This window comes from Vombatus ursinus, unplaced genomic scaffold (assembly GCF_900497805.2).
Source record: "Vombatus ursinus unplaced genomic scaffold, bare-nosed wombat genome assembly UNPS02014177.1, whole genome shotgun sequence".
Classification (NCBI taxonomy): Eukaryota; Metazoa; Chordata; class Mammalia; order Diprotodontia; family Vombatidae; genus Vombatus; species Vombatus ursinus.
In genome coordinates this window covers 507,215-533,316 of record NW_020953955.1, presented here as the reverse complement: position 1 = coordinate 533,316, position 26,102 = coordinate 507,215, and the positions used below count along the sequence as shown (strand labels likewise).

The following is a 26,102-nucleotide window of genomic DNA, read 5'->3' as shown; positions in this document are numbered from 1 at the left end:
AAAGAAAGAAAGAAAGAAAGAAAGAAAGAAAGAAAGAAAGAAAGAAAAATAATGAGGGCCTGAACTAGTGTTGTGGCTCCATGAGGTGAGAGAAGAGGATGTGTAGGAGAGAGATGCTGGGAAGGTGGAAAGGATAAGATTGGCAATGTATTGTATGTGGGGTCAGAGTGAGGGATCAGGAATCATGCCAAAGTTGCAAACCTAGGTAAATGGGAAGATAGTGACACCGTTAACATTAATAATGGAAAAGAGGAGAGTTTGAAGGAAAGAGAATGAGTTCTATTTGCACAAGTTAAGTTTGAGATGATTATTAGACATCCACTTCAAGATATCTAAGAGGCAGTTGGCGATGTATGACTGTAGCTCAGCAGAAAGACTAGGGCTAGATGTATAGACTGGGAATCATTTACATAGAGATGATAATTAAACCCATAGGAGCTGACAAGATCATGTACCAACATAATATAGAGTAAAAAGAGAAGAGGGGCTACAATAGGAACTTGGGTGATGCCCGTGCTTAGCGGATGTGCTTAATGGAGAAACTTGAAGTGATCCTTCTATAGCATGACCTGGAGTCATTGTACCTTCCTAGCTGTCCATCTCAGAAAGTTTTAGTTTATCAGCACCCTTCCTAAAATGTGGTACTGGGGACTGAATGCTGTAGAATTGGATGCTCCCCTGCTCCCTCCTAACCCTCCTGTAGGTCCAAATTATGTCATCCACCCACCATAGGTACAGAAAAGACTAATTTTGCCTGAATTTAATGGGAAAGTTTATGAATGGGAGGATCTTTGCAATGATTGGTCTAGGCCGGGGGTAGGGAACCTTCGGCCTTGAGGGCACATGTGGCCTTTTGGTCCTTGGGTGCAGCCTTTTGACTCAGTCCAAGTTTTACAGAACAAATCCTTTTATTAAGGGGATTTGTTTTGCGACCCTAGGCTCCCACCCTAGGCTCTAGGCTATAGAGAATCTGAGGTGATCATGTATGACAGCAGGTGGAGGCAAGACCCACAAAGGAATACTCAGGGATTTACTAGGACTCACCTGGTCTCCCAAGTTCTGTTCCAGCTGGGGAGTCCCTTGGGATCGTTTGTTTTTTTGACACCTTCCCAATTCCATGTTCTTTTGCCTTTCTCCATCTGAGTGATGAAGTCTGGATTGGAAAGAGAGATATTTACAAATGGGAAGAGAAAACTATTAAAAATAAGAACAACATTATTCTGGAAAGCAATTTGGAATTAGGCAAGTGGCTAAAATGTCCCTGCTCTTTGGCCTAGCGATCCCACTGCTAGGCGAATATACTCCAAGGAGATCAATGACAAAAAGAAATGCTCCATAGACACCAAAATATTTTTAGCAGCACTTTTTTGTGGTAGCAAAGTACTGAAAACAAAGTAGATGCCCATTGATTGTGGAATGACTAAACCAATTGTGGTACATGAATATAATGGAACATTAGTATGCCATAAGAAATGATGAATGTGATGAATGCAGGAAAGAAAAGACTGGCCTGAACTGATAGAAAGTAAGGTAAGCTGACAAAGGAAAACAACAGGAGGATGACAACAATAATGGAAATGGAAAAAACCACAACCACAAAATTGACCTGAATATTAAGATATTCATTTGAAGTTTTAAATGGAAATGAATATTGAAAAATTCATTTGAAATTTTAAATGCCAATGAACATTGAAAAATTCATTTGAATTTTTAATTGAAGATGACATTTTGGTTGAAAGTGAAATTATGAAATTATAAGGAACAATCTTAGCCCCAAAGAAGAGATATGCCAAGAGACCTTCTCCTGCTTCTTTGTAAAGGGGAAGATAGTCCATGGGTGTGGAATGTGTTGTCAGTGATGTAAGTTTGTATTGATATTTGGTGATTTTGCTGAATTTTCTCTTTTCTTCTTCCCATTTTTTTTTAAAGTCTTTGTCATAAAGGGTGCTTCTTTGCTATCACAGGAACTAGCTACCTTTGTCAGGTAAGTCTCCTAGACTTAGGGCTCTGAACCTTTTTTGTATGTGTCATGGACCCCTTTGGCGGTCAAAGTCTATGGAGCCTCAGTCAGTCACTCAATAAGCATTTGTTCTGCAACTACAATGCACCCAGCACTATGATAAATGCTGAGGATGCAAAAAAGGCAAAAGACACTCCCTGCCCTCAGGGGGCTCTGTCTAATGGGAGAGACAACCAGCAGACAATGATGTACAAACAAGCTATACATAGAATAAATAGGAAATAATTACTGGAGGGAAGACACTGGAATTAAAAGGTGTTGGCCAAAGCTTTTTGTGGAAGGTGGGATTTTAGTTGGGACTTGATGGAAACCAGGGAAACCAGGAGGTGGAGATGAGAGTGGAGAACATTCCAGGCATGGAGGACGGTCGGAGAAAATGCCTGGGGAGGAGAGATGGAGTGTCTTATTCCTGAAATAGCAAGGAGGCCAGGGGCACTTGATTGAAAAGAATTGGTGAAGCATATAACGTGTAAGAAGACCAGAAAGGTGATGGTGGTGGTGGTAGGGGGGCAGGGGTGAGATTATGAAGGACTTTGGATGGTGAAAAAATGATTTTGTATGTGATCCTGGAATTTATTGAGTAGGAAGTGGCATCGTCAGATCTGTGCTTTCAGAAAATCACTTTTGGAGAATGGCTTGGAGTAGGAAGAGATGAGCCAGGCAGACTCACTAACATACTATAGCAACTGTCCAGGTATGACTAATGGTTTCAAGTGCAGGGAATAGGACATGTAATATCACAAACAAAATCAATCATACTGAAATACAGTTATCAAAAATTTTTTAGAAAGTAAATTAATTGTTCTGAGGTTTAGAACTCTCACCCTAGAGGCTGGTTATTTTTTCCAAGGAGTCATTTCTGTAATTCTAGTGGTTGTCACTAGGTAGACAGCAAGGTCTCTTAGCTTTCTCCAAAAGCAACAATTAATCAATCAACAAGTATCTATTAAACACCTATTAATGCTATAGGCCAGACACAACATCAGGTGCTGGAGATACAAGAACAAAAACCCCAAAACAATCCCCACTTGCGATAAGCTTGTGTATCTAACAGGAATGAGAGAACATACTAGATGAAACCATTTGACTAGGCTTTTCCTAGAGAAATCCATACTAGTTTTATAAGAATAAAAATGTGAATATTAATTAAATGTTAATTACCTACATTTACATCTAAAGTATAAGATGAAAAAATTTAAAGAAATAAAATATGAAGTCATGGATAGATACCTCCTTTTTAATTACAACAATTCTTTTTAATTCAACCTTTGCTTAACTTAGTCTACTCCCTGGCTTGCTCTTCAAAGCTAAGTAGTAGTTAGCTGCCTTTGAAATCAACTAGAATCATTTCTCATGATCAGACGCTTGTTCAGATAAATAAGTTTCTCCTTGAAGTTCTAGCCATGATTCCAGGCTCTGGACACATTCTGGCAACATTTCATTTCAAAACTTGCCTCTTCATCTTGCTCTGTTCCAGCCTTCAAAACTTTAAAGGAACAAGATTCTTCTTTTGCCTCCCCGTCCCCCAAAAGGCATCTACCTTCTGTTGCTATTTCTAATTATCTGTCCATAAAACTCGGCTATCTGCTCCTTAACTAGGCTTCTAAATTGTTTCTTTAGCTTTTATCTTTCTTCTTTCCATCCAGAACAGAAAATATAGAGGAAAAAAATCTCATTAAGAAAAAGATCTCATTCTCTCTGGTCTGTTATGGTTTCTTACAGTTAGGATGGTAATGGGTAACCATTGTAGAGTCACCCTCTATTGAAGCTTCCTAACAAAGTTAAAGTGCGCACGCATACACACACACACACACACACACACACACACACACACACACACACACACACGCTAACAGATATTAATTACTCATTAACTCATCTTTGCAAATGCTGCAATTTTATAAGTTGTTTGGAACCCACTGCTTAAAGGGGCTTCCTAGGATCCCCCCCCCCCCAGATTTTTCTTCTTTAATGCTTTCAAACATTTGGAGCATAACAGAACAGTTTCTTAAACATAGTTTCACAGCAGTTTTCTCATAGACCATTTTAGGAAATTGCTCCCATAGGAGAAAAGAAAGGCTGATCTATAGGAAATGATCTGGTGGATAAGAAGGTACAGATCCATTGGAGGTCTGGGCTCATCCCTGGGCTAACTTTGGTGTTTTAGTCTGGGAGGGGAATGTAGATCTTATTACCGATCGGGCTGGGGGAATGGAGACCAGAGCTCTTATCTGGCCCCAAATTACATCAGAGGAAAGGTAAAAATTGAGTTCCATTACCAGAGGAAGATACCACCTCACCCAAACACAGCAGGTTTTACTAATTCTCCTGCATAACATCCCTGTAGAATTCTCTTTAAATAGCGATCTATTGTTGCCATAACTCCTTGGAGAGGTACACAGCTACATTCTCAGATATTAGCATCGTCAGGGAGTATGGGCCCCGTACCTAGGGAACGGCAGAGAAAAAGACAGGAGTAAATGAATCAGGGGTCAGGGGAGAGCAGGGGAGGATGGTTGAGCCAGGAAAGAAGAGAGAGAAAAAGCTGAGATGAGAGAGAAGAAAAGAATGATCTACAAGCAGACAACATGGGGAAGGAGAGGTGGATGGCAATGTGTATAGAGAAAACCTACCAGGTTAGGAGTCAAAGGATCTGGCTTCAGCTTCTGACACAATTCGCCTAAGAAACAGTTATTGAGAACCTGCCAAGTGCAAGGCGATAAGACCAGGTGATGTTTCATGACCTTTTAGTTGATATTAGGGTTTTGGTTGCTGTCGTTTTTTTAAGTGTCCAGATAGAAAGGGTGATGTAATCAGTGTCAATCTTTTATATTTACATAGGACTTTTTACATGACAACAAATATGCTGTCATGCTTACATTTTGGTTTTGCCTTTCTAACAACGTAAAAGAACATGGTTCCCATTTTATGGATGGGAACACTGAGGCATAGAGAAATTAAATGGCTTCCTCAAGGTTATGCCTCAAGTTGGAACAGTACCCAGGCATCCTAATCCAGAATCAATAGGAGTCCAGTTCTTTTGAGAGAGAAACTGTGTGGTGTTGTAGAAAGTGTGTTCCATGAAGCTTCGACAATTCATTGTTCATTGTTCAGTTGTATCTAACTCTTCATGACTCCATTTGGGGTTTCCTTGGCAAAAGTAGTTTGCCATTTCCTTCTTCAGCTCATTTGACAGATGAGGAAACTGAGGCAAACAGGGTGAAGTTACTTGTCCAGAGTCACACAGCTAATAAACATCTGAAGCTAGATTTGAACTCAGGTCTTCCTGACTCCAAGCCCAGCGCTCTCTCCACTGCAGCGCCATCTCGAAGCTCTTGCCAGACTATTTGGGTTCAAATCCTAGCTCTGACGCTTATTAGCTGTATGGCCCCAGGCAAACCACTTCTTTCTGACCTCAAGTTTTCTAATTGTAAAATGAGGGGGTTGAACTTGGAATGATTTCTAAGGTTCCTTCCAGTTCTGATCATCTATATTATAAGGTACTTTCCACCTTGGGCGTTCTATTTTCTATGTTTTAAGGCAACAGTTTTTAAACTTTGTGTGTGTGTGTGTGTGTGTGTGTGTGTGTGTGTGTGTGTGTGATAGATTCCTTCAGCAGTCTGTTAAAGCCTGTGGACCCCTTCTAAGAATCATGCTTTTAAATTAAAGGAAATGCCCAATTTCAGTTATAGGTTAGTGAAAATCAAGATGCAATTTTTTCTTAACCACATTCACAGAACCCAGAAACCTATTCACAGGCTCTGTAGAACCCCAGTACTAATGTATCTTCTAACTCTGTTATTCTATGCCCTACAGTTTCTTCTGGTTCTAACGTTTTGTTTTTTAAAGTCTCACCTGGCTCTGATATTCTATGGTCAAAATATTTCCTAAGGTCCCTCCCCAGCTCTGACATTCTGTGTTTCATGTTCTAAGGTCCTTCCCAGTTCCGACATTCCATGATCCAGGCCCCTTTTCATAAGAATTTATAAATAGGATCTATTCTTGCATGTTTTGGTCCAAGGAGCAAAGCACGGCCCTGGGAGTCCAGATGCCTGGGTTCTACTCTGGCATGAATTAGTTGTGTGAATTTAGGCAAATCCCTGAACAATGAGGAGGTTATAGTGGATGACCGGCCAGGGCCCCTCTGATATATGATCCGAATGGCACGCCCACCTTTGCCTTCTGCGGTCCTCTTACACAAGGACTCGACTATAACACTGTTTTCTGCACAGCCTTCCTCCACCGCCCCTTGTCTCCAGCTGCCTCAGTTCCTTATCTTTCTGCCATAGTCTCTACCTGCCCAGCTCAGAAGGCATTGCTTACCGCAAGAGGGTAATGTATAAAGAGGTAGAAGGAAGGGAGTCCTCTGATTCTGAGCCCCAGGAAGGTGATGGAGTGGATACAAAAACTGAAGCAAGACGCGCTGGCTGATGCTGCTATCGGGATCAGGAGCTGGAAACAGGAAATGCTCTTCTGCATCCGGTTGCCTGGGGTGGCCTCTCTGGGATCTGGGGAGCAGGAGGGGGGTGGGATGGCTGAGAGATTAACTCTGCAACTCCCAGCATCAAGGCCAGGGACTGCAAACTCCTTCTGACAAACCCATGTTGTGCTTCCACTGATGCTGCCCTTCCTTGAGAGAAGCTACGGAAGGCGAGGAGGAGAGGAGGCAGGATCTGGTGCCAGGGGACCTGGGTTCTTAATCTCTTGAGCAAATTATTTCCCCCTTCCTTGGTATAAGGACCCTCTCCTGTGAAAAGAAGGGGTTAGACAAAATGTTCACCCTGGTTTCCCTGGCTTCCTTTCTGCAAAACTGAGCAATATATCAACTGAGTTTGACAGCACATACAATATCCCATGGTTATTGTCCTCTGTGTCTGTAATGAAGGGAACTTCGTGCATTTTCTTATCCCTTCTTTAGGGGAAAAAAACAGGCCTCTACAAGTATTTGTTAACTGCCTGATATATGCCAGATACAGTGCTTGCTTGTTGACTGACTGACTGACTGACTGACTGACTTATAAGTGCTAGGAATAGAGACAAAAAAACTGTCCCTGCCCTCTAGGAGTTTACATTCTATTGAGGTGGGGGTGGGGGTGGGGGTGGGGAGGAAGTGCAGAGCAGTTCTTAAGGGAAGAAATCCAAGTTATCAATAACCATATTAAAAAACACTCTGAATCACCAATAAAGTAGAGAAATGCAGATTAAAACATTTCTGGAGTTCTTCCTTCTACCCATCAGTTTGGTGAAGTTGACGAAACAGGAAAATGACAAATGCTGGCTGGGCTGTGGGGAAACTGACACATTAACGCTAGTTGGCGAAGCTGTGACGGGTCTAGCCCTTCTGGAAAGCAATGTGGAATGGTATTCAAAGATTAGTGATCGGTGCATGTACTTTGACCCAGTAATACTACTACTAGCACGATAACCCAGAGAGATCAAAGAAATAGAAAGAGGCCCTATATATTAAAAAAAATTTATAATAGCTCAATTATGGTGGCAAAAACTAGGAATTGATAGTGTCTATCAATTGTGAAATGGATTGAACAAATTATGTTACATGCATGTAATGGAATATTATTGCAGCATAAGAAATGATGAAGGGGATAGTTTCAGAGAAACCTGGGAAGATTTATGTGAGCCAATTTATACTATAACAACAACAACAAAAGATCTCAGAACTCTGAATCACAATGGTTCCAGAGTGAAGCCCGCTAACTAAGCCGTGACAGAAAGGTAAAGGACTAGTATACAGAATGGCACACACATTTCGAGCATGGCCAACGTAGGGATTTGTTTTATTTGACTATGCATATTTGGAACAAAGATATCTTTCCTTTTCCTTTTCAGTTGGAGGAAGGAGAGAAAAGAAATGATTTTTAATTTGAAAAACAAAACAAAACTAGAACTGATTAAAAAAAAAGCAACACTCCTTTTCTTACTCTACTTACTACTTACTTACTTCTTACTTACTTTTCTACTTACTTCTTACTTACTCTACTCCTTACTACCTATACTACTTACCTTGGAGGTCCATTGGGAGAATAGTACCTTGTGAAGAGATAAAGAGTACTTACTACTTACTCTTCTTACTACTTACTTCTTCTTACTTAAGTTCCAAGTACACAGGAAGACAGGTCTTAAGTCATTTTTCTCTGGTCCCTCAATTTCCTCAAAGAATGAGGACATTGGACTAGACTACTTCTGAGGTCCTTTCCATTCTGAGATATGGAGTATATTATTTAGTATTCCTATTTTACAGATGAGAAAACTGAGACTCAGAGATCTAAGTAACTTGCCCACAGTCATACAATTAAGTGTCAGAAGTGGGTTTTATAAAAGTCTCATTTTAACCTTTTAGATGGTGATGACTTCTTTCCAAAGCACTTTCACATCCATTATCTTTTTTTATTTTTATTTTTAGGCAGTTGGGGTTAAGTGACTTGCCCAGGGTCACACAGCTAGTAAGTGTCAAGTGTTTGGTCTGAGGCCAGATTTGAACTCAGGTCCTCCTAACTCCAGGGCCGGTGATCTATCCACTGTGACACCTAGCTGCCCCTCACATATATTACTTTGCAGAGAGCACACGTCCTGGGCTAGAGACCTTGCTTCTTGTCCTCTGTTAACAGGTTCTAGCTGGATGTTTTCAGGAGACTTACTCAACTCTTAGTCTTAGAGTTAAGGCCGGATTCCTGACCCGGAAGAGATGGTGTGCTTTCCCACCCTGCAATATTAGCAAAGGTTCCCAACTTGGGGTGCGTGGAATATTTGGCAGATAAAGACTTTGGGATAAGGATATACACTGGACCAGAGATTTCATTGGTCTGGGGAACTCCCTAATAAGGAACTTCCCTCTACAAATCCCAAGCATCACAGTCTCTCCGGTTTCTCTTAGAGAGTGGAGCACTAGGAAGTTAGGGGGGTCACTCATCCAGGGTCACATGGATAACGTGTATCTGAGTAAGGACTTGAACCCAATGCTCCCTGGCTCTGACAATAGCTCCCCATCCACTGTACCACCCTGCCTCTCAAGAACTATAATATACTATTGAAATATTCCAAAAGTAGGAGTTAGTGGGAGAACTTTGTGGATAGCATAAATTGATAAACACTTAACTTTACGACACTAAACATTGTTACATACCTAATAAAATCCATTTTAATTTCTATTTTATTTTCCATATGTGTGTACATGGTAAACAGTAAAGTTATTTTTTTTTAAGAAAACCTCACAGTTGATGTCCATGATATCACATAGAGTTGGACACAACTGAATAACAACAAAAACTCCGAATGTAATTGTTGCCTTGCTGCTGTGAAATTCAAGACATTGACATTTAAATTCTTATTAATTTAGTCTTTAACTGTCAGGGCAGGGACCTTTTATTTAAAATAAATACTTATTAAAAATAGCTTTTTTTTCATGTTGAATAGGAAGTACAGGAAGGTTTTGCTGAAATTCAAAGGGGACAGGGGCCCAAAAAATGTGAGGAACCCTCAGAAAAGAATTCTAAACATGGAGTCCAGTTTGGGATCAGAGCTGGAGGGGGCTGAAAGGGTCCTCAGAGGTCATCTGCTCCAACCTCCTCACATTGCAGATGAGAAAACAGTCCCACAGAGCTGAAGTGACTTGTGCAAGGTTATACCAGGTAAGTAGCAGAGCCAGAATTTGAACTCAGTTTCTCTGACACCTGATCCAGTATTCCTGCTACTCTATCACAATGAGCTTGGGTGACCCTGAGTTAGTTACTTTCATCTTTCAACCTCAGTTTCCTCACCCGCAAAATGAGACTAATAATAGCACCTATCTCACATGTCAGGTGGGAGGATCAAATGAAATGATGTTGGATATCTGGCAACCCACTAAGTGCCACAGCTGTCTGAAGCATCACAGTGTTATACCCATACTACTTACCTTGAAGGTCCATTGGGAGAATAGTGCATTGTGAAGAGATAAAGAAATTAAAGTTATTAAAACCTCATTATTACAAGGCCCTTATGAGGTGTTAGTCAGAACTTATTGTCCATATTCTGCAGATGGGGAAACTGAGTCCTGGAGAGCTTAAATGATTTGCACATGGCTACCAAGTGGCAGAACCAGAATGATTGCAGAGGAGCCTGGGAAGACTTATGTGAACTGATACAGAGTGAAATGAGCAGAACCAAGAGAACGATTTATACAATAACAACAATACAAAGAAAAATAAATTTGAAAGACTTAAGAACTCTGATGTAGTAAGCAACCATAATTCCAAAGTACTAGTGATGAAATATGCTAACCGCCTCCTGACAGAGAGCTGATGGATTGAAGATGCAAAAGAAGATATACATTTTTGGACATAGCCAATGGGGGAATTTGCTTTGCTTGGCTATGAATATTTGGCACAAGGGGTTTGCCTTCCTTTCCCCACCATGGGGGTGGGAAGAGGAGGGCTAGGGATAGTAGCATTTCCAACCCACTACTCCAAATGAGAAGAGTATAGAAGACCAGAAATAATCAAAGACAAGTAGGACTGCCTTGAAAGTTATTTGTTGAATGTATTATGTATTTAAAAAGAAAAGCAAGTTGTATATAACCCTGCATAATAGAGAACTGAAGTTTCATGTACAGTCTTTACTGTCTACTCCAAAATGTATATGGAAATGCTAGTTTTATTATAAAAATGAGAATAAAAATTAAAAAAGGGGGAAAACATCTATGAGTGCTGGGTATACAAATATAAAATTGAGACAATCTCTACCTTCAAGGAGCTTACATTCTATTAGGGGAATAGTGACCGGAGAAAAGTGTCTTTTTGAAGCTAATCCATCTTTCACAACAGAATTCTGGAGAGAGGCACAGAAGCAAAGGAAGAGAACTCTAAAAGATTATAATAGATCTTAGAGCTGGAAGAAATTGACAGCAGAGTAGGCTAGTGACTTGCCCAAGAACACATCATTATTAATAGCAAACTCCTGGTGTAAATCTGAAACAAACCATTTCCTGATTCTGGGCCTCATTTTCCCCATTTATAAAAATGAAAGCCTTGGAACAGATGATCTCTGAGGGCCCCCTCCTACTCTGTATTTCTGAGTGGCATGACTCAAGGTCACATATCAAGTTAAAGGGGCTGAGTAAAGCTCCCAGCCCAGGTCTCCCTATTTGAAGGTCAGTGATCTTTCCTGTATTTTATTGCTTTCTTGTGTATTTTATAAAAGCCAACATTTGGCATAGCACTTTAAGGTTTTCTTTTTCTTTCTTTTTAGAAGCAATCGGGTTTAAGTGACTGGCCCAGGATCACACTGCTAGTAAGTATCTGAGGCCTGATTTGAGCCCAGGGCTGGTGCTCTACCCACTTTGCCACCTAGCTGCTCCCCTTCCCCCCCCCCCCCGCCCCAATCGAGACATTCCTTGTAACAGAGTTTGAAAAGTAAAAAGAAATGTTTGTCAAAATCAATGAACTTATCTACAGTATGACAGTATTGCAATAATCCATGCCCGTAGACCCCCACCTCTTGAATAAAGGGGGAGTACTATATTCTAGATTATTTCTCAGCGCTGCTCATATTTGTATGCCAAGGTAAGTGAGGCCCTTGTCAGACTCTGCTTGGCCGCTGTCTCCAGGTCTGGGAGCTAGAAGCTCCGCTAAAGTGCTCAGCATCTTCTCAGCCCTACTGGGTCTGGAGAGTGGCCCTGCCGCCGGGACTGGGGGAGGCGGTGCCGAGGAGAGAAGGGGCGGGGGCGGGGCGGGGGCGGGGTATCACCAAAACCTCAAAGGGAGGAGAGACCTCAAAGATAACGCCAGTCAATTCCTTCGTTTTACAAGTAGGGAAACAGAAACTCAGAAGAGAGGAAGGGCCTAGCCCAAGATCACCCAGAAAATTGGCCGGAGGCAGAATCTGAACGCAGCGCTCGACTTCTGCTCCAGGGCAAGACCTCGAGACCACTTGCAGGGTGACCCCGCCCCCAACCTCCGGCTCCAGCCCATCCCCCTCGCCTCTCTGTCAGCCAGGGGTTCCCGCCGCCTCCAGCCCCCACATCCCCAGAGATGACCGCCAGCAAGCGCGCTGCGAAGGTAAACGCTCTTGGCCGGGGTGAGCTGGGGAGGGGGGAACGCGCCCCCCACCCCGGGGTTCCAGGGGTTGCCTCGAGAGCCCTCTTCCTCTGGCCCGGCACTGTCTACTCTCTTACACCCCCTCTTCCCAGGCTCCTGGCCCCCGTTTTACCCCATTCCCAGGACTCCCACCACCCCCACATCCAACCACTGCTCGCTCTTTCTGTCCTCCTTCTGGGCTTCCTCATCTGCCCGTGCACCGGGAGAGGCGCAACATTCCCTGGGCTGGCCCTAGATTTCCAACGCTAGGATCCTCTGTCCCTTCCCTCCTGAATCCATCCCTTCATCAGAGAAGTGGCATGTGAGGGGGGCAGCGGAGAGGCGACGGGAGCTCGATCGGAGGGGCGGACGCAGAGGGCTTCCGGGGGTCTTCCTGAGGTGCACCAGCCCTGGGCTCCCCATCAGCCTGTTTTTGAATCTCTTTCAGTTTCATTTCCCGGCTAGAAATGACCACGCTCCCCAAACGGAGATAATCAGTCAACGAGCTTTTATTAAGGGTTTCCTATGTGCCAGGCATCTCAAGGCAAAAACAGGGTTGCTGTGTTTAAGGATCTCACGTTCCAATTATATAGAATGTCGTTGTCGTCGTTGTTGTTTGTCCTTCGTTCCCGAAGAGGACCTTGACGTCAGGGAGATCATGCCATGACGTGCAAGTGAATGGGATTTAAGTGAGGGAGGGCTGTGCAAAGTCACCAGCCTCGCTTTCTCATAGATGGGGGCGAGGTGAAGGGCACTGGATTCCGAACTTGCTACCTGTGAGGTTGGGGCAAAAAGACATCCTTGCCCTCCCTTAGCTTCACTTTACTGCACAGATGGAGAGAGCTGGTCTGGACGCTCTCCAAAGATCTTTGTAAAGCCTAATCCTACGACTCTGTGATTTAAAGTGAGTTGGCTGGGAGTGGGTCGGACTTTGGGGCAGAATCTCCCTTGGCAGACTCCTAGAGCCCTGGTCTGTGTGGCATTGTCCATCTTGGGACCAGGCCTGCTGGGATACGGGCAGGCACAGTGGCATCCTCGAAACAGCACTGTATTTAGCTGTGAAAAGATGAAGATCCCATCTCAGCTTTGATATTTACTACAAAGGAGATAATATATGTGCAGCTCTTTGTGAACCTTAAAGGGCTGCAGAATTGTTGTTGTTAAGCAGTGTGGTAGACAGCTGACCTCTCAGTCAGAAACACCTGGGTTCACGTCCTGCCTCAGCCACACACTGTATGATCCTGGACAAGTTTCTTAACCTTTCAGACCATGAGTTTTCAGAGTGTGGTCCAAGGACTTCTGAGGGTCCCCAAGACCCTTTCAGGAGAACTGAAAGGTCAGAAATTTTTTTTCACAATAATGCTAAGATGTTCTTTGACTATTTAAATACTTCTCTCTTTTTTAGCTATGTATCTGTCCATGTGCTTCAAGATGGATTTTCTCATATATTTTAACTGAAACACCAGATCACAACAGATTGAATACAGAAGCAGATGTGAGAATACAGCCGTCTTCTATTAAGCAAAATATATAAAACCATGCTAGTCCTCGTTAAAATGTTTTTGTTTGGAAAATTAGTTATTTTTCATAAAAGCATGCTATCTGTTAACATATTATAGGATTATTGTTATTTTATTTGAATAAATATTTTAAAATGATTAGTTTTAGTTTTAATATAGTTTTTATGAATAGCTAGAGCCCAATAAATATCTTCTCCTCCTTCTTCTCCTTCTCCTCCTTCTCCTTCTCCTTCTTCTCTTCCTCCTTCTCCTCCTCTTCCTCCTGTTCCTCCTTCTGCTCTTCCTCCTCCTTCTTTTTCCAGCTTGGAAGGTGGGTTTAAGGGTGAAGGAATGAGGTGTTCAGGATACAAGGCCAAGATGATCTGGTCAGTTTCACTTTCTATTCTTCTGAATCAGCTTATTTCCCTGACAATGAAAGGCTTCAGGAAAGAACAGGAGTGCAAGGTTTTGGTTTGGGGTTTGGGTTTGAATTTGTTTCCTACAAAGAAACTCTCAAACTTGTGGCAAAATAGGGACAAATTTTCTTCCTATCAGGACTGCCGGTAGGTTCCTCAGTGTTCATGCTTGAAGTCAAAAGTAGAGCCAGAGAATGTCTGAGCTAGAGGGGATGTACAGATGGTCTAGCCAAGTTCTCTTTTTTCACTTGAGAAAATTAAGGACTTTCCTGATGCCGAGCAGTGAGTTAGGACTGTGGATTTCATTGGATTTAGAGCTGGAAGATGAGGCAACTGAGGCAAACAGGGTTAAGAGACTTGCCCAGAGTCACACAGACAGTAAGTGTCTGAGGCTAGATTTGAACTCAGGAAGATGAGTGTTTTTGCCTCCGGGCCCAGCACTCTGTCCATGTCACCACCTAGCTGCCCTCACTTGGTACATGGTGGGCATTTAATAAATGCTTGTTCCTTCAAGACAGTTCAGGTGCCACTTTCTACATGAAGCTTGTCCTGATCTCTCAACTGTTAAAGCCCTCTCTCCCTCAATTACCTGGTATTTATTTTCTATATACTCACTGTGTATATGTACAAATTATCTCCCCAATGGAATGTTAGCTTCTTGAGGGCAGGGAATATGTTGGGTTTTTCCTTTATGTCCCAGTGCCTAGATATGCACATTCACACATATGTATAAAAGCATTTATTAAGGACTTATGATATGTCAGGCAGTATGCTAAGTGCAGGGGATACGAAGAAAGGCAAAAAACAGTCCTTGCCCTCATGGAGCTCACATTCCAATGGAGGAGACAATATACAAAAACAATATATTAAAAAAAAAGAATCTCTCTCTCTCTCTCTCACACAGACGTATATACACACACGTTTATAAACTTTGTACTTACTATACGCATATTCTAGATATTAGACAGAAGACATTAGGGGGAGGGGTAGAAGGAGAAATGAAAGGATCAGGGAAGCCCTCCTGCAGAAGGGGATTTGAACCAGGCCCTAGAGGAAGGGAGGGAAGCTAAGTGGCCAAGATGAAGAGGGTGAGTATTTCAGGAATGCCCAGGGTCAAACAGCCAGTATTTATCAATGGTAGGATTTGAATTCAGGTCTCTATCCACTAGGCCATGATACCTTTTGTACCTGGCACATAATAGATGCATAATAACTGCTTGTTGACTGATTTTATGCTTGCTTGAATTGAATTCGCTGTGGAGAAGAAAAAAGCTGGGCATTGTCTAAGAATCATCCTAGATTTTTAGAGAGAATATTTCATATGGTGCCGAGGAAGGAAAAGCTGGAAAAAAAAGAAAAAGCCATATTCCTTGGCCTAAATTTCTACAGGGCACTAGAGCTCAGGAAGGATAGGAAGCTCTCAATACAGAAATTGTGAGAATTTCACAGATAGAAAGGGGTCTTATGATACAGAAAACAAGGAACTGTCCAAGGAGACTATCATGGTTACAAAGCTCAACTCGTCAACCTACTTAGATTTTAAAACTCATGAAGTATAGCGTAGTGAATATAGATAGTGGCTTTGGAGGCAGGAAGACTCGAGCTCAAGTTTCACCTCTGACCATACTGTCTAGGTGTCCCTGGTCAAGTCCCTTAGCCTCTCTGGTGATCAGTTTCATCAACTGGAAAATGAGGGGGGTTGGATATGATGACCTCTAGGGTCCTTTGTAGTTCTAAATCTAAGATGCTATGATCTGGCCCAGAAATTTTAAGAGGCATGTATTGAAGATGGAGGCAGTGACAGGTGGTGAAGGGTGAATATACAAGCCTTAAACTGTCTTGTGAGAAAAATATCACAAACATTAAAACTCAGAATGAGTTGATTGGGTGAGGAAATGGAAAAATAACCTTAAAAAAAGTTTAAAAAAAATAGCTGTGTTCCAGACAGAGGAATTCAAAGAAGGAATAGGACCCCTGCTCATGTTGATGGAAAAATGATGGCTGCTAAGGAGGGAGACAAGGCAGAACTGCTTAGTGGTTTTTTTTCCTTTGTCTAGAAGAATGATCTTTGAGTTAGAAAAGAGAGGATAAAAATGGCTTAAAGGGAGTGGAAATAAACAATCAGTAGGGAGATGGTAAGAGAGCATTAATTACCCTGAATGAGTTCAAATCTCCAGGCCCAAGGTATATCACAGGGTATGAAAAAGATGGCAGATGTAATTGAAGAGCCATTGTCTATGGTTCTCAAAAGGCTGTGGAGAATGATTGAGGTCTCAGAGGAATGGACACCATTCTATGGGATAAAGTTCCTGGTAAAAATCTAGAACATGCTATGGAAGGAATGTTTAGTGAATATTGAGAAAAGGAGGCAGTGATCATATCAAGAAGAAGCTATGTCACACTAACCTCATTTTCTCTTTTGACAGGGTTACCCGACTGGTAGAAGAGGGACCTGTCTCAGACATAGTTACTTAGATTTTGTGACAGAGAAGAGGAAAGTGCTTGACTTGGAGTCAGGAAGACTTGGGTTCATATCCCGCCTCTAATATGCTCGGTTTCCTGAGCTTTAGTTGGCCTGGATGGCCTCCGAGGTCTCATCTAGCCAAATCTACACTCCTCTATAATGTGGACACACATACCTGGACACAAACTCTAAATTTTAGCTAAGCACTTAATAAAGTGTCCCAGGATATTTTTGTAGACCAGATGGAGAGATGTGGTCAAATCTACAGTGAAGTTAGGTAGAATCTGACCTAGGTGAATAGCTAGAGTCAGAGTCATCTTTACCAGTCACATTGAAGTGACATCTTTAGTGCTGTGACAGAGGGATCTATACTGTTGAATACTTTTATCAATGGCTTGGATAAAACCATAAATAACTGTGGCTATCAGATCTGAAGACATAAAACTGAAGCTGGAGACAGAGTGAGTGAGAAGAGTGGAGGTAAATAGCTGACATGTTAAAGGACAAAGTCGGGATCCCAAAAGTTCTCAATAAGCTAGAATGTTGGACTAATTAAAACATGATGAAAACTATAGGAAAAAATGAAATCTTGGGCTTGGTTTTGAAACATCAATTTTACAAATATAAGATGGGTGTGGTTGAGGGGAGCCATGGCTAGATCCTCAAGATCTTTTTTTTTAAACTACAAGCTCAATAGGATATATGTTCTATATAACTATTTATAATATTATATCATTTATAATTATAATTATTTATAATCATAATCATTTATTTAATTATAATTTAATTATATTAATTTGTGTATTGTATTTTATATTAATTAATTATAATTATTATATTTGTTTATAATTATATATAAAACTACAAGCTCAATAGGAATTAACACTGTGATATGGCAAATGTGATAAAGCCAATTTTATCTGGGGCTGCTTTAAGACAGGGCAGCTAGGTGACTCAGTAAAAAGAGTGCTGGCCCTGGAGTCAGGAGGACCTGAGTTCAAATGTGACCTTAGACACTAGCTGTATGACCATGGGCAAGTCGCTTAACCCTGTTTGCCTCAGTTTCCTCATCTGTCAAATGATCTGGAGAAGGAATTGGCAAACCACTCCAGTATCTTTGCCAAGAAAACCCCATATGGGGTCATGGAGAGTTGGACACAACTGAAATGACTCAAAAACAGTACTTAAGACAGACCTAGTGCTCAGAACCAGGGAGGTGATAATGCTCACTTGCTTCGTCCTGGTCAGACCACACCTGGAGTTCAGTTTGAGCGGCATGTTTTTTGAAGAACATTGATAAGATGTCGAGTATCCAGAAATTGTTGACTACTCTGGTGAAAGGTATAGAATTCATAGCACACTGTAGGTAGATTGGTTAAAGGAACTGAGGATCTTTAACTAGGGAAGAGAAAACTTGGGGTGGGAGGTAAGGGTGGAGGGGTGGGGAATGAGATATGATTGCTGTCTTCAAGTCTATGAAGGTTTGTCATGTGGAAGATTACTTTTGTTCTGTTTGCAACCAGGAACAATGGATAAAAGTTACAAAGAGGTGAAATAAGACTTGATATAAGGGAAAGCTTCCTAACATAAAGCCATCTCAAAATGGAATGGGTTGCCTTGGGAGATAATGGGCTCCTCTCCAGTGAGTCTTCAATTAAAGGATGGATCACTCAGGAAGAGAGGGAGAGGCAGCTAACTTTGCCTCATTTAAATCCATTTCATCTGAGAAATCACTGGTCCTCTTCAAAAACGCAGCAGCAGCAGCAGCCTAGCACAGCTGACCAGGGCAACTAGGTAACACTATAAGTAGAATGTAGGGCTTGAAATTAGCAAGGCCTGGCTTCAAATCCTGCTTCAGAAATTAGCTATGTGACCCTGGGCAGGTCTTTTAACCCTTACTTGTTATAGTTTCCTCATCTGTAAAATGGGGATGATAATAGCAGTACCTACTCCCCAGAGTTGTGAAAAATCAAACGGGCTAACCCATGTTGCAACCCTTAAGACTCTATATGAATATTAATTATTATTTTTATAGGAGATCCTTATTAGAGTATGGCTTAAACCAGATAGACTCTGAGGTCTGTGCTAAGATCCTATGAGTTTTAGCAATTAATAATAATAGGCACATGTATATCACCCTTCAAAATTTCCAGTCCTTTATATACGTGATTTCATGTGAACTTCACAACAACCCTGTGAGATAGATATCGCAAACATCATTATCCTCCATTTGACAGATAAGGAAACAGGCTTCAAGATGTATAGTGACTTGTCCATGGTCACACAGCTAGGAAGTGATGAGGCTGGATTTGAACCTAGTTTTCCAGACTACAGTTCTAACTCTACCCATTACCCCACACTGCCTTTAATAAGGATAGGAACACTGAGCTGGGTCATATCCATAGGCTGTCTAGCTGGACAGGGCCTTAGAGATCTTCTTGGTCTACTCCCTTTACTTTGGTTCTTTTCCTTCTCCCCAAGAGGGTTGATCCTGAGCCTCTCCTGTCCCTGTCCCAGGCACAAGAAAGCTGGCTGCTGAAGATGGAGGGGTTTGAAAAGAGAGGGGTGGGGTTGGTGAGAAGAGTGGCTCTCTTGGTATTTGTCTGGCAGGAGTTGGAGGCCATGCAGGAAAACCTACCAAGTTACCTTCGGGACCTGTGCAGTGAAAATTCCAATGTGCTTATATGGAATGCGGTGCTCCTCCCGGTGAGTCCCAGACGTGGCACTTTCCAGGTGTGTGATCTCGACCAAGTGGCTCTATCTCCCTCAGCCTCAGTTTCCTTATCTGTAAGGTGGAGATACGCATGCTTGGACAACCTGCCTCACAGGCTTACTATGAGGAATGTAGTCAGTAAAACTTCAAGTGTGTGGTACCAACTTCAGCTACTATCCTTATTCCTACAAACCGCTATTATAGTGTATTACCCAGTAATCATTTCCTGAATTCAAATGGGCCTGAGATTGGGTATCCCAGATGTACAAGGTGGTGCTGTGGGTTTGGGTTTCAATTCCTCCCTGTCCCCCCCCAGCCTGGTGTGGTGGAAAGATCACTGAATTTGGGAACCTAGGTTTCAATCTTGGCTGTGCTACTTACCACCTATTTGACTTAGGACCAATCATTCTATGTTCCTTGGCCTCAGTTTCCTCATCTGTAAGATGAGGAGGACTTCTAAACTCTAATTCTCTAATCCTGAACACAATCAGTTGCATAGCATTAAGTCCCCAGGAGAGCTATGACCTCTCTCTTCTCTTTTCTCTCAGGACCAAGAGCCCTATAACCTTAGGGCTTTCAAGTTCAGAATCACCTTTCCACATAACTACCCTTTCAGCCCTCCCCAGCTGAATTTCATAACCAAGATATATCACCCCAATGTGTCTGAGAATGGAGAGGTGTGCCTGCCCATCCTCAATAGGAACTGGACTGCTTGTACCAAAATCTACCAAGGTGGGCTCCAGGGCTTGTTCCAACCACCAAGGACTGGGCTTCTTTGGGGAGTGACTCACAGGGTAGGATGGGCTTATGGACCATAGATAAGAGAGTCATGCTAGATTGTGTTAGAACTGGTGGAGCCTGAGAGGGCGAGGATCAAACCAGGTGTGTCCTAGGGGAAGCCACATTTAGGTTAAAAAAGGATCACAAGGTATGGGTCCTGAACTGGTCTAAACTGACCAGTCCACAAGGATTCCTGGTTGATTCTGGGTTAGTTTTCTTTTTATTTAAAAAAATGTTTCATTGATTTTTTGTTTGTTTTTTATACTACTACCCTTTCCCAATACTGTCCCACCTGCCACAGTACCCTCTACTATGAGAAGGAAAAACAGTTAACCAAAACAGGCCAATATAGTGGCTGTGCCTGACAACACATGCAAGATTCTGTAACAGTAGTCCACCACCTTTTTTTTTTTTTTTTTTAGGCAATTGGGGTTAAGTGACTTGCCCAGAGTCACACTGCTAGTAAGTGTCAAGTGTTTGGTCTGAGGCCAGATTTGAACTCAGGTCCTCCTGACTCTATCCACTGTGCCACCTAGCTGCCCCCGAGTCCACCACCTCTTGATGAAAAGGAGGGAAGTGCGTTTCATTATCAAGCATTTGGAACCAAATGAGCTGTCATATACGATCTTAACTCAGCTCCCTTTTTGAGTTGTTTTCAGCACCATTATTGTCATCACTGTGTGAATTGTTCTCATGGTTCGGCTTTCTTGACTTGGAATTAGCAGATAAAGTTTTCCCGTGTTTCCCCAAGTCTCTCATACTCATTGTTTCTTATGGCACCATAATATGCCATCACACTCATATACCACAGTCTGTTCAACCATCTCTGCCAGTTGGTGGGTAGCTCTTTGCAACTACAGAGAGTTAATTTTTAGTGGGAGGTGTTATGGGCAAGAGTGGCAAGGGAAGTAATTAGGACTTTGGGCATCGTGATCAAAGGAGCTAGTCGGTGCTGGGATTCAGTGGGTTTGGAGGCACCATCTAAGACTGGACTTCTTGGGAGGCACCATTAACTCTACAGCTGGGAGGATGCTCTGGATTTAGAGAGTGTAGTATGGTAGGCTGGTTGCCCCAAGGACTGGGTGGCCAGTGGCTATCCCTTTGCCAGTGTCTCTTTCCTCAACTTTGACTCCTGGCTCTTTCTCAGAGCAAAATATTTCCTTTACCCTCACTTCCCCACATGTATGTCTCCTCCATTAGAACAAAAACTCCTTGAGGGCAGGAACTGTGGAGCTTTTGTATTTGTATCCCCAAGACTTAGCACAGTTAGCACATGGTAAGCATTAACAACCATTTTTTCATTCATTCATTCATTTCTCTCCCCAGTGCTGGAGGCGCTCGCGTTACAGTTGAACATACCTAACCAAGATCTACCACTCCGGGCAGAGCTTGCTGACATGTACGTTCAGAACCCAGCACAGTTCATGAAGAATGCCAAGGAATTCACTCTCCAGTTTGGGGAAGATCGGTTTACTAGCCAGTGATCCCGGCTGTCTCCTCGCCTTTTCTCTACTTGACTTTTCCACAAAGAACCACTTGTCTGATGAATGGACATGTCCTCCTGGGTAGGGATGGGTCCCTTGATTCTAGTTTCAAGGTCTGGGCCAGCTTAGAAAAATGGCCTACGGGGACCAGAAAGAAGATCTTAAAGGGCAGGCCTGGGTATAATGGGAATGGGGATATATGTGTAGATGGTATATGGGGAAAAGTTTAAAACACTAAGCTGAATTCAGTTACTCTGCTGTTAGAGAAGGCACATTTTGGATGCTTCATTTTCTCCTTTTTTTTTTTTTTTTAACCATTGGGCTAATCAATTCTATAGCTCCAGAAGATTGGCTGATAGTTGAGTTTTACAGTACCACTGCTGCCATCTTGCCTCAGCTCATCCCCCATCTGTAGAGAGGATTCTTCCTATCTCTCTCTTCTTCATCTCTTAAAGTTCTTCCCTTCCTTTAAGGCCCAGCGCAGATGCTCTCCAGGAAGCCTGCCCTGACTCCTCAGGTGAAGTGAGCTCTCCTTCCTCCCATTTCTGACAATGTTTTGTCCAGATCTCTGTTCGACTGTCTGTCTGTCTCTCCCTTCTATCACAGTGCTTGCTGAACTTGCCCCTTCTTCCTCCCCCGGCAGCAGGCTTCAAGAGAACCAGGTACTCCCAGGGTTACATATTTAGAGATGAAATCAACCTTAGAGGCCATCTTCTTCAAGGCTATCACTTTACAGATACAGAAATGAAGGCCCAGACAATGTGAAGTGAGCTGCCCGCTGTCTCACAGGTAGGAAGGAAGTAGGAGGAACACCATTATCTTTGGCAGATTTCTGGAAAGACATGGGCAAGAATCACAGTGGATCAGAGGGTAGATATAGAGTGGTTGTGAACTCTGGTGGTGAAGGGAGAAGGCAGAAGGTTCATGAAGCATTAGTCCCACCCCAAACCCCACATCATATGTATCTTTGTATCACCAGTCTTGCAACTTTCAGGTGATTAAAAAACATTTTTGGGGGAATAAATGACTTCTCTTTGTGTTACAAGCTCCCTGAGGGCAGGGATGGAAACCTGACCTTCACCCTGCAAAGTCAGTCTGCTTTAAACTCCCATGGTTCTATGCTCCTTCTAGGTATAAGGTCTGTAGAAGGAAGCATTTTGAGCAGACAGGGACCCCAAAGGTAGATCTACAGCTGAGGGAATTAGGATGACCATCTAGGGAAGAGAAGGCTGAAGTTTGAAATATTTATCTTCAAAAATACTTATATTCCCACATCACACCTATCAGATTGGCCAACATGACAAAACAGGAAAATGATAAATGTTGGAGAAGATGTGGGAAAATTGGAACACTAATGCATTGTTGGTGGAGTTGTGAAATGATCCAACCATTTTGGAGAGTAATTTGGAACTATACCCAAAGGGCTATAAAAATGTGCATACCCTTTGACCCAGCAATAGTACTTCTAGGGCTATATCCCAAAGAGATCATAAAAATGGGAAAAGGACCCACATGTACAAAACTATTTATAGCAACTCTTTTTGTGGGGCAAAGAATTGGAAATTGAGGGGATGCCCATCAACTGGAGAATGGTTGAACAAGTTGTGGTATATGAATGTAATGGAATACTATTGTGCTATAAGAAATGATGAGCAGGTGGACTTCAGAAATACCTGGAAAGATTTGTATGGTCTGATGCTGAGTGAAGTGAGCAGAACCAAGAGAACATTGTACACAATAACAGCCACATTGTATAATGACTAATATTGATAAATTTAACCTTTCTCAGCAATACAAGGATCTAAGACATCTCCAAGGGCCTTGTGATGGAAAATGCTATCCATAAAGAAAAAAGAACTATGGAGTTTGAATGCAGATAGAAGCATATTATTTGCTATTTTTTTTCTTCTGTTGTGTTTTGTTTCCTCTTTCTGGTGGTTCCTCCTATTAGTTCTAATTCTTACTTACAACATGATTAATGTGAAAATATGTTTAATAGGAATGTATATGTATAGCCTATATCAGATTGTGAGCCGTCTTGGGGAGAGGGGTGGGAGGGAGGGGGAGAAAAATTTAAAACTCAAAAGCTTATGGAAGTGATTGTTGATAAATCAAAATAAATTAATTTAAAAGAAAAGAAAAGAAAATACTAATATTCCTTGAGTTATTTTTTCTAGCAGGGCTGAGGGGTTAGGTTGAACCAGTTTTGCTTTCCCTCATTCTCCTAACCTAAGTAGGAAGAGAATTCTCACTTAGACTTTATTTACATGGTATAAGATGCTCTACAATATACAAGGTATTATCTGTACAATGTCTTATGAGGGTCATCTTTCAAGACTCAATTCAAATAAGTGTTATCTTTTCCTCTTCTCATTTTACAAATAGGGAAACTGAGGCTTAGAGGGGCAAAGTGACTTTTCTAGCTCAATCAGCTAGCATCCAATGCTGAGAGAGAACTTAAGTCTCCTTACTCCAAAGTCAGAGCCCTTTTGACCATACCACTTGACCCCTCTTAATGGGGTAGGTGGGGCATCCTCTGATGAGAGCTGTAGTGACTTTGGCAGTGCATTTCTTCTAGAACCCAGATCTTAGAGCCGAGAGAGGTTGCAAGAAGTCATCTGACCCAGCTTCTTGCCTTGAAACAAATAAAAGATTATTCTCCCTGTTTTACAGAGGAGGAAACTGAGGCTCTAAGTGGTTAAATGACTTGGGGTCAGATAGGGAGGAACCTGCAGGTTATCTTTCTCTCTTCCTTTTCTCTCAGGTTCACCCATGACACCCACCTAGACCCTCAACTCTAGTGCCTCTCTATCATCTCTGGGACCAAATACAAATCTTCTGTTTGGCATTCTAAGCCTTTCATAACTTAGATATAACCTTTCATAACCCTCACATCCCCTCAAGCTTTCTGACACTCTTCAATCCAGTGACACTGGCTTCCTGGCTGTTCTGTCTCTCTGCTCTGGGCATCTTTTTTTTTTTTTCTTTTTTCTTTTGGCTATCCTCCATGCTTGTAATGCATCCATTCCTTCCTCCTGGCCTCTTGTCTTTCCTGGCTTCCTTCAAGTCCCAACTAAAACGTCACCTTATCCAGGAAGCCTTTCCAAACCCGTCTCAATTCTAGTACCTTCCCTCTGTTAATTATTTCCTATTTATCTTGAATAGAGCTTGATTTGTAGTATTTGTTTGCTTCTTGTCTTCCCCATTAGACTGTGATCACCATGAAGGCAGGGACTGTCTTTTGCCTCTTTTTGTATCCCCAGCACTAAGCACAGTGCCTGACACATAGTAAGTGTATAGTAAATGCTTGCTGGTGGACTGACTAGATCTGGTTACACCACTCCTTTGCTCAGTAATTTTCAGTGGCTTGCTATTGCCCTCCTGGTGAAATCCGAGCTCCTCTGAACGGTATTTGCAAATTACCCTCCATAAGCAGCTGCCTCTCCTGCCTTCTCTTCCTCTCGTGTTACTACCTCTTATAGACTCAATGCACCAAGCTAAACAACTCTGGCTCCTGGAAGCATACTGTACAGTCCCACTTCTATGGCCCTGCCTGTGGTCCTTTTCCTTGTGCCTGAAATCCCCTCCCCTTTTCTCTTCTGTTGCCATCTGCCTTTAAAAGCCCTGCTCTGATTGTACCACCTCTGGGGAGCCTTCTGTCTATAAGACCTTGCCTGCCTCAGACCTCACATGGCGCTGCCCTGCATCTCTCTAATACACTAATCTCTATAATCTGGGTTATTGTCTTGTCCCTCTCTTTGGCTGGAAAGGGCTGTGGCTGTGTCCCTCAGCTTTTTACGTCCTCTAGCTCTTAGCATGATATTGGGCACACAATATCACTTAACACATTTTTGGTTGTATTAAGTGACAGAGTCAAATTGACAAAAAGAACTGGATCTCTAAAGAGCCTCTGAACCTAGTGTCAGAGAATCATGGCTTTGGAGCTGTCCAGGGCCTTAGAAGACATCTGATCTTATACCTTCATTTTAACTAGGCCATGCTGCTAGGCGGTGGGTGCTGCATGGCAGCTTGGTGGTGTAGTGCATAGAGTGCTGGACTTGGAGTCAGGAACTTCCTGAGTTCAAATCTGGCCTCAGACACTTACTAGTTGTGTGATCCTGGGCAAGTCACTTTACTCTGTTTGCCTCAGTTTCCTCATCTGTAAAATGAGCTGGAGAAGGAAATGGCAAACCACTCCAGCAACTTTGCCAAGAAAACCTCAAAAGAAATCAGAGAGAGAGAACTGGAGAAGGAAATGGCAAACCGTTTCAGTATCTTTTCTAAGAAAACCCCAGGTGGGGTCATGGAGAGTCAGACATGACTGAAGCAGGACTTAATAACAACAAGCTATAGCGGTAAGTCATTCCACCCTGTGGGATCATAGATTTAGAACTAGAAAAGGCCTTCGGGGCTGTTGAGTACAATTCTCTTATTTTACAGATAAGGAAACTGAGGGACAGAGAGGTTAAGAGGCACGAGTTAAGAACTCCTCAGTAAGTGGCTGAGGTAGGATTTGCATTCAGGTTCCCCTGACTCAAACTCCATCGTGCTCTCACTATACTATCTTCTCTGCCTCAGTTTCCTGATCTCTAAAATGGGGATACCTAATAGCATTGCAAGGTGGTTTAGAAGAAGCATGCTGGGTCCATAACTCAG

At 42.4% G+C, this 26,102-nt stretch overlaps 2 protein-coding genes across 6 annotated transcripts in view; one reads left to right on the top strand and one right to left on the bottom strand.

Moving 5' to 3' along the window:
- LOC114041693 (tigger transposable element-derived protein 1-like) overlaps window positions 1-6,466 on the bottom strand; it is a 14,484-nt gene extending 8,018 nt beyond the window's left edge. For 2 of the 4 annotated variants that reach the window (XM_027860275.1, XM_027860278.1), the window contains exons 1-3: window positions 6,344-6,466; window positions 4,321-4,468; window positions 1,045-1,153 (exon numbers count right to left, since the gene is read on the bottom strand). The gene's annotated coding sequence lies outside the window, so the exon portion shown is untranslated. Of the gene's footprint in view, window positions 1-1,044; window positions 1,259-4,320; window positions 4,469-6,343 lie in introns of those variants that run through there. The other 2 variants (XM_027860276.1, XM_027860277.1) reach the window with 2 other exon arrangements.
- Window positions 6,467-11,780: 5,314 nt separating this feature from the next.
- Window positions 11,781-22,793, top strand: UBE2L6 (ubiquitin conjugating enzyme E2 L6). 2 transcript variants are annotated; one of them, XM_027860327.1, is made up of 4 exons: window positions 11,781-12,072; window positions 19,080-19,175; window positions 19,731-19,914; window positions 21,289-22,793. In XM_027860327.1, the coding sequence occupies exons 1-4, from the start codon at window positions 12,046-12,048 to the stop codon at window positions 21,444-21,446; spliced, it is 465 nt and encodes a 154-aa protein (XP_027716128.1). In that variant the 5' UTR covers window positions 11,781-12,045; the 3' UTR covers window positions 21,447-22,793. The 2 variants fall into 2 exon arrangements, with proteins under 2 accessions (XP_027716128.1, XP_027716127.1); XM_027860326.1 differs by having other exon boundaries at window positions 19,080-19,202.
- Window positions 22,794-26,102: the final 3,309 nt, after the last annotated feature.

Bases quoted from the DNA above. Each gene is read 5' to 3' on its own strand.
- UBE2L6 (XM_027860326.1), top strand. From the start codon at position 12,046: ATGACCGCCAGCAAGCGCGCTGCGAAG. The intron at 12,073-19,079 runs GTAAACGCTCTT...TTTGTCTGGCAG, and splicing joins CCAGCAAGCGCGCTGCGAAG to GAGTTGGAGGCCATGCAGGA. The intron at 19,915-21,288 runs GTGGGCTCCAGG...TTCTCTCCCCAG, and splicing joins TTGTACCAAAATCTACCAAG to TGCTGGAGGCGCTCGCGTTA.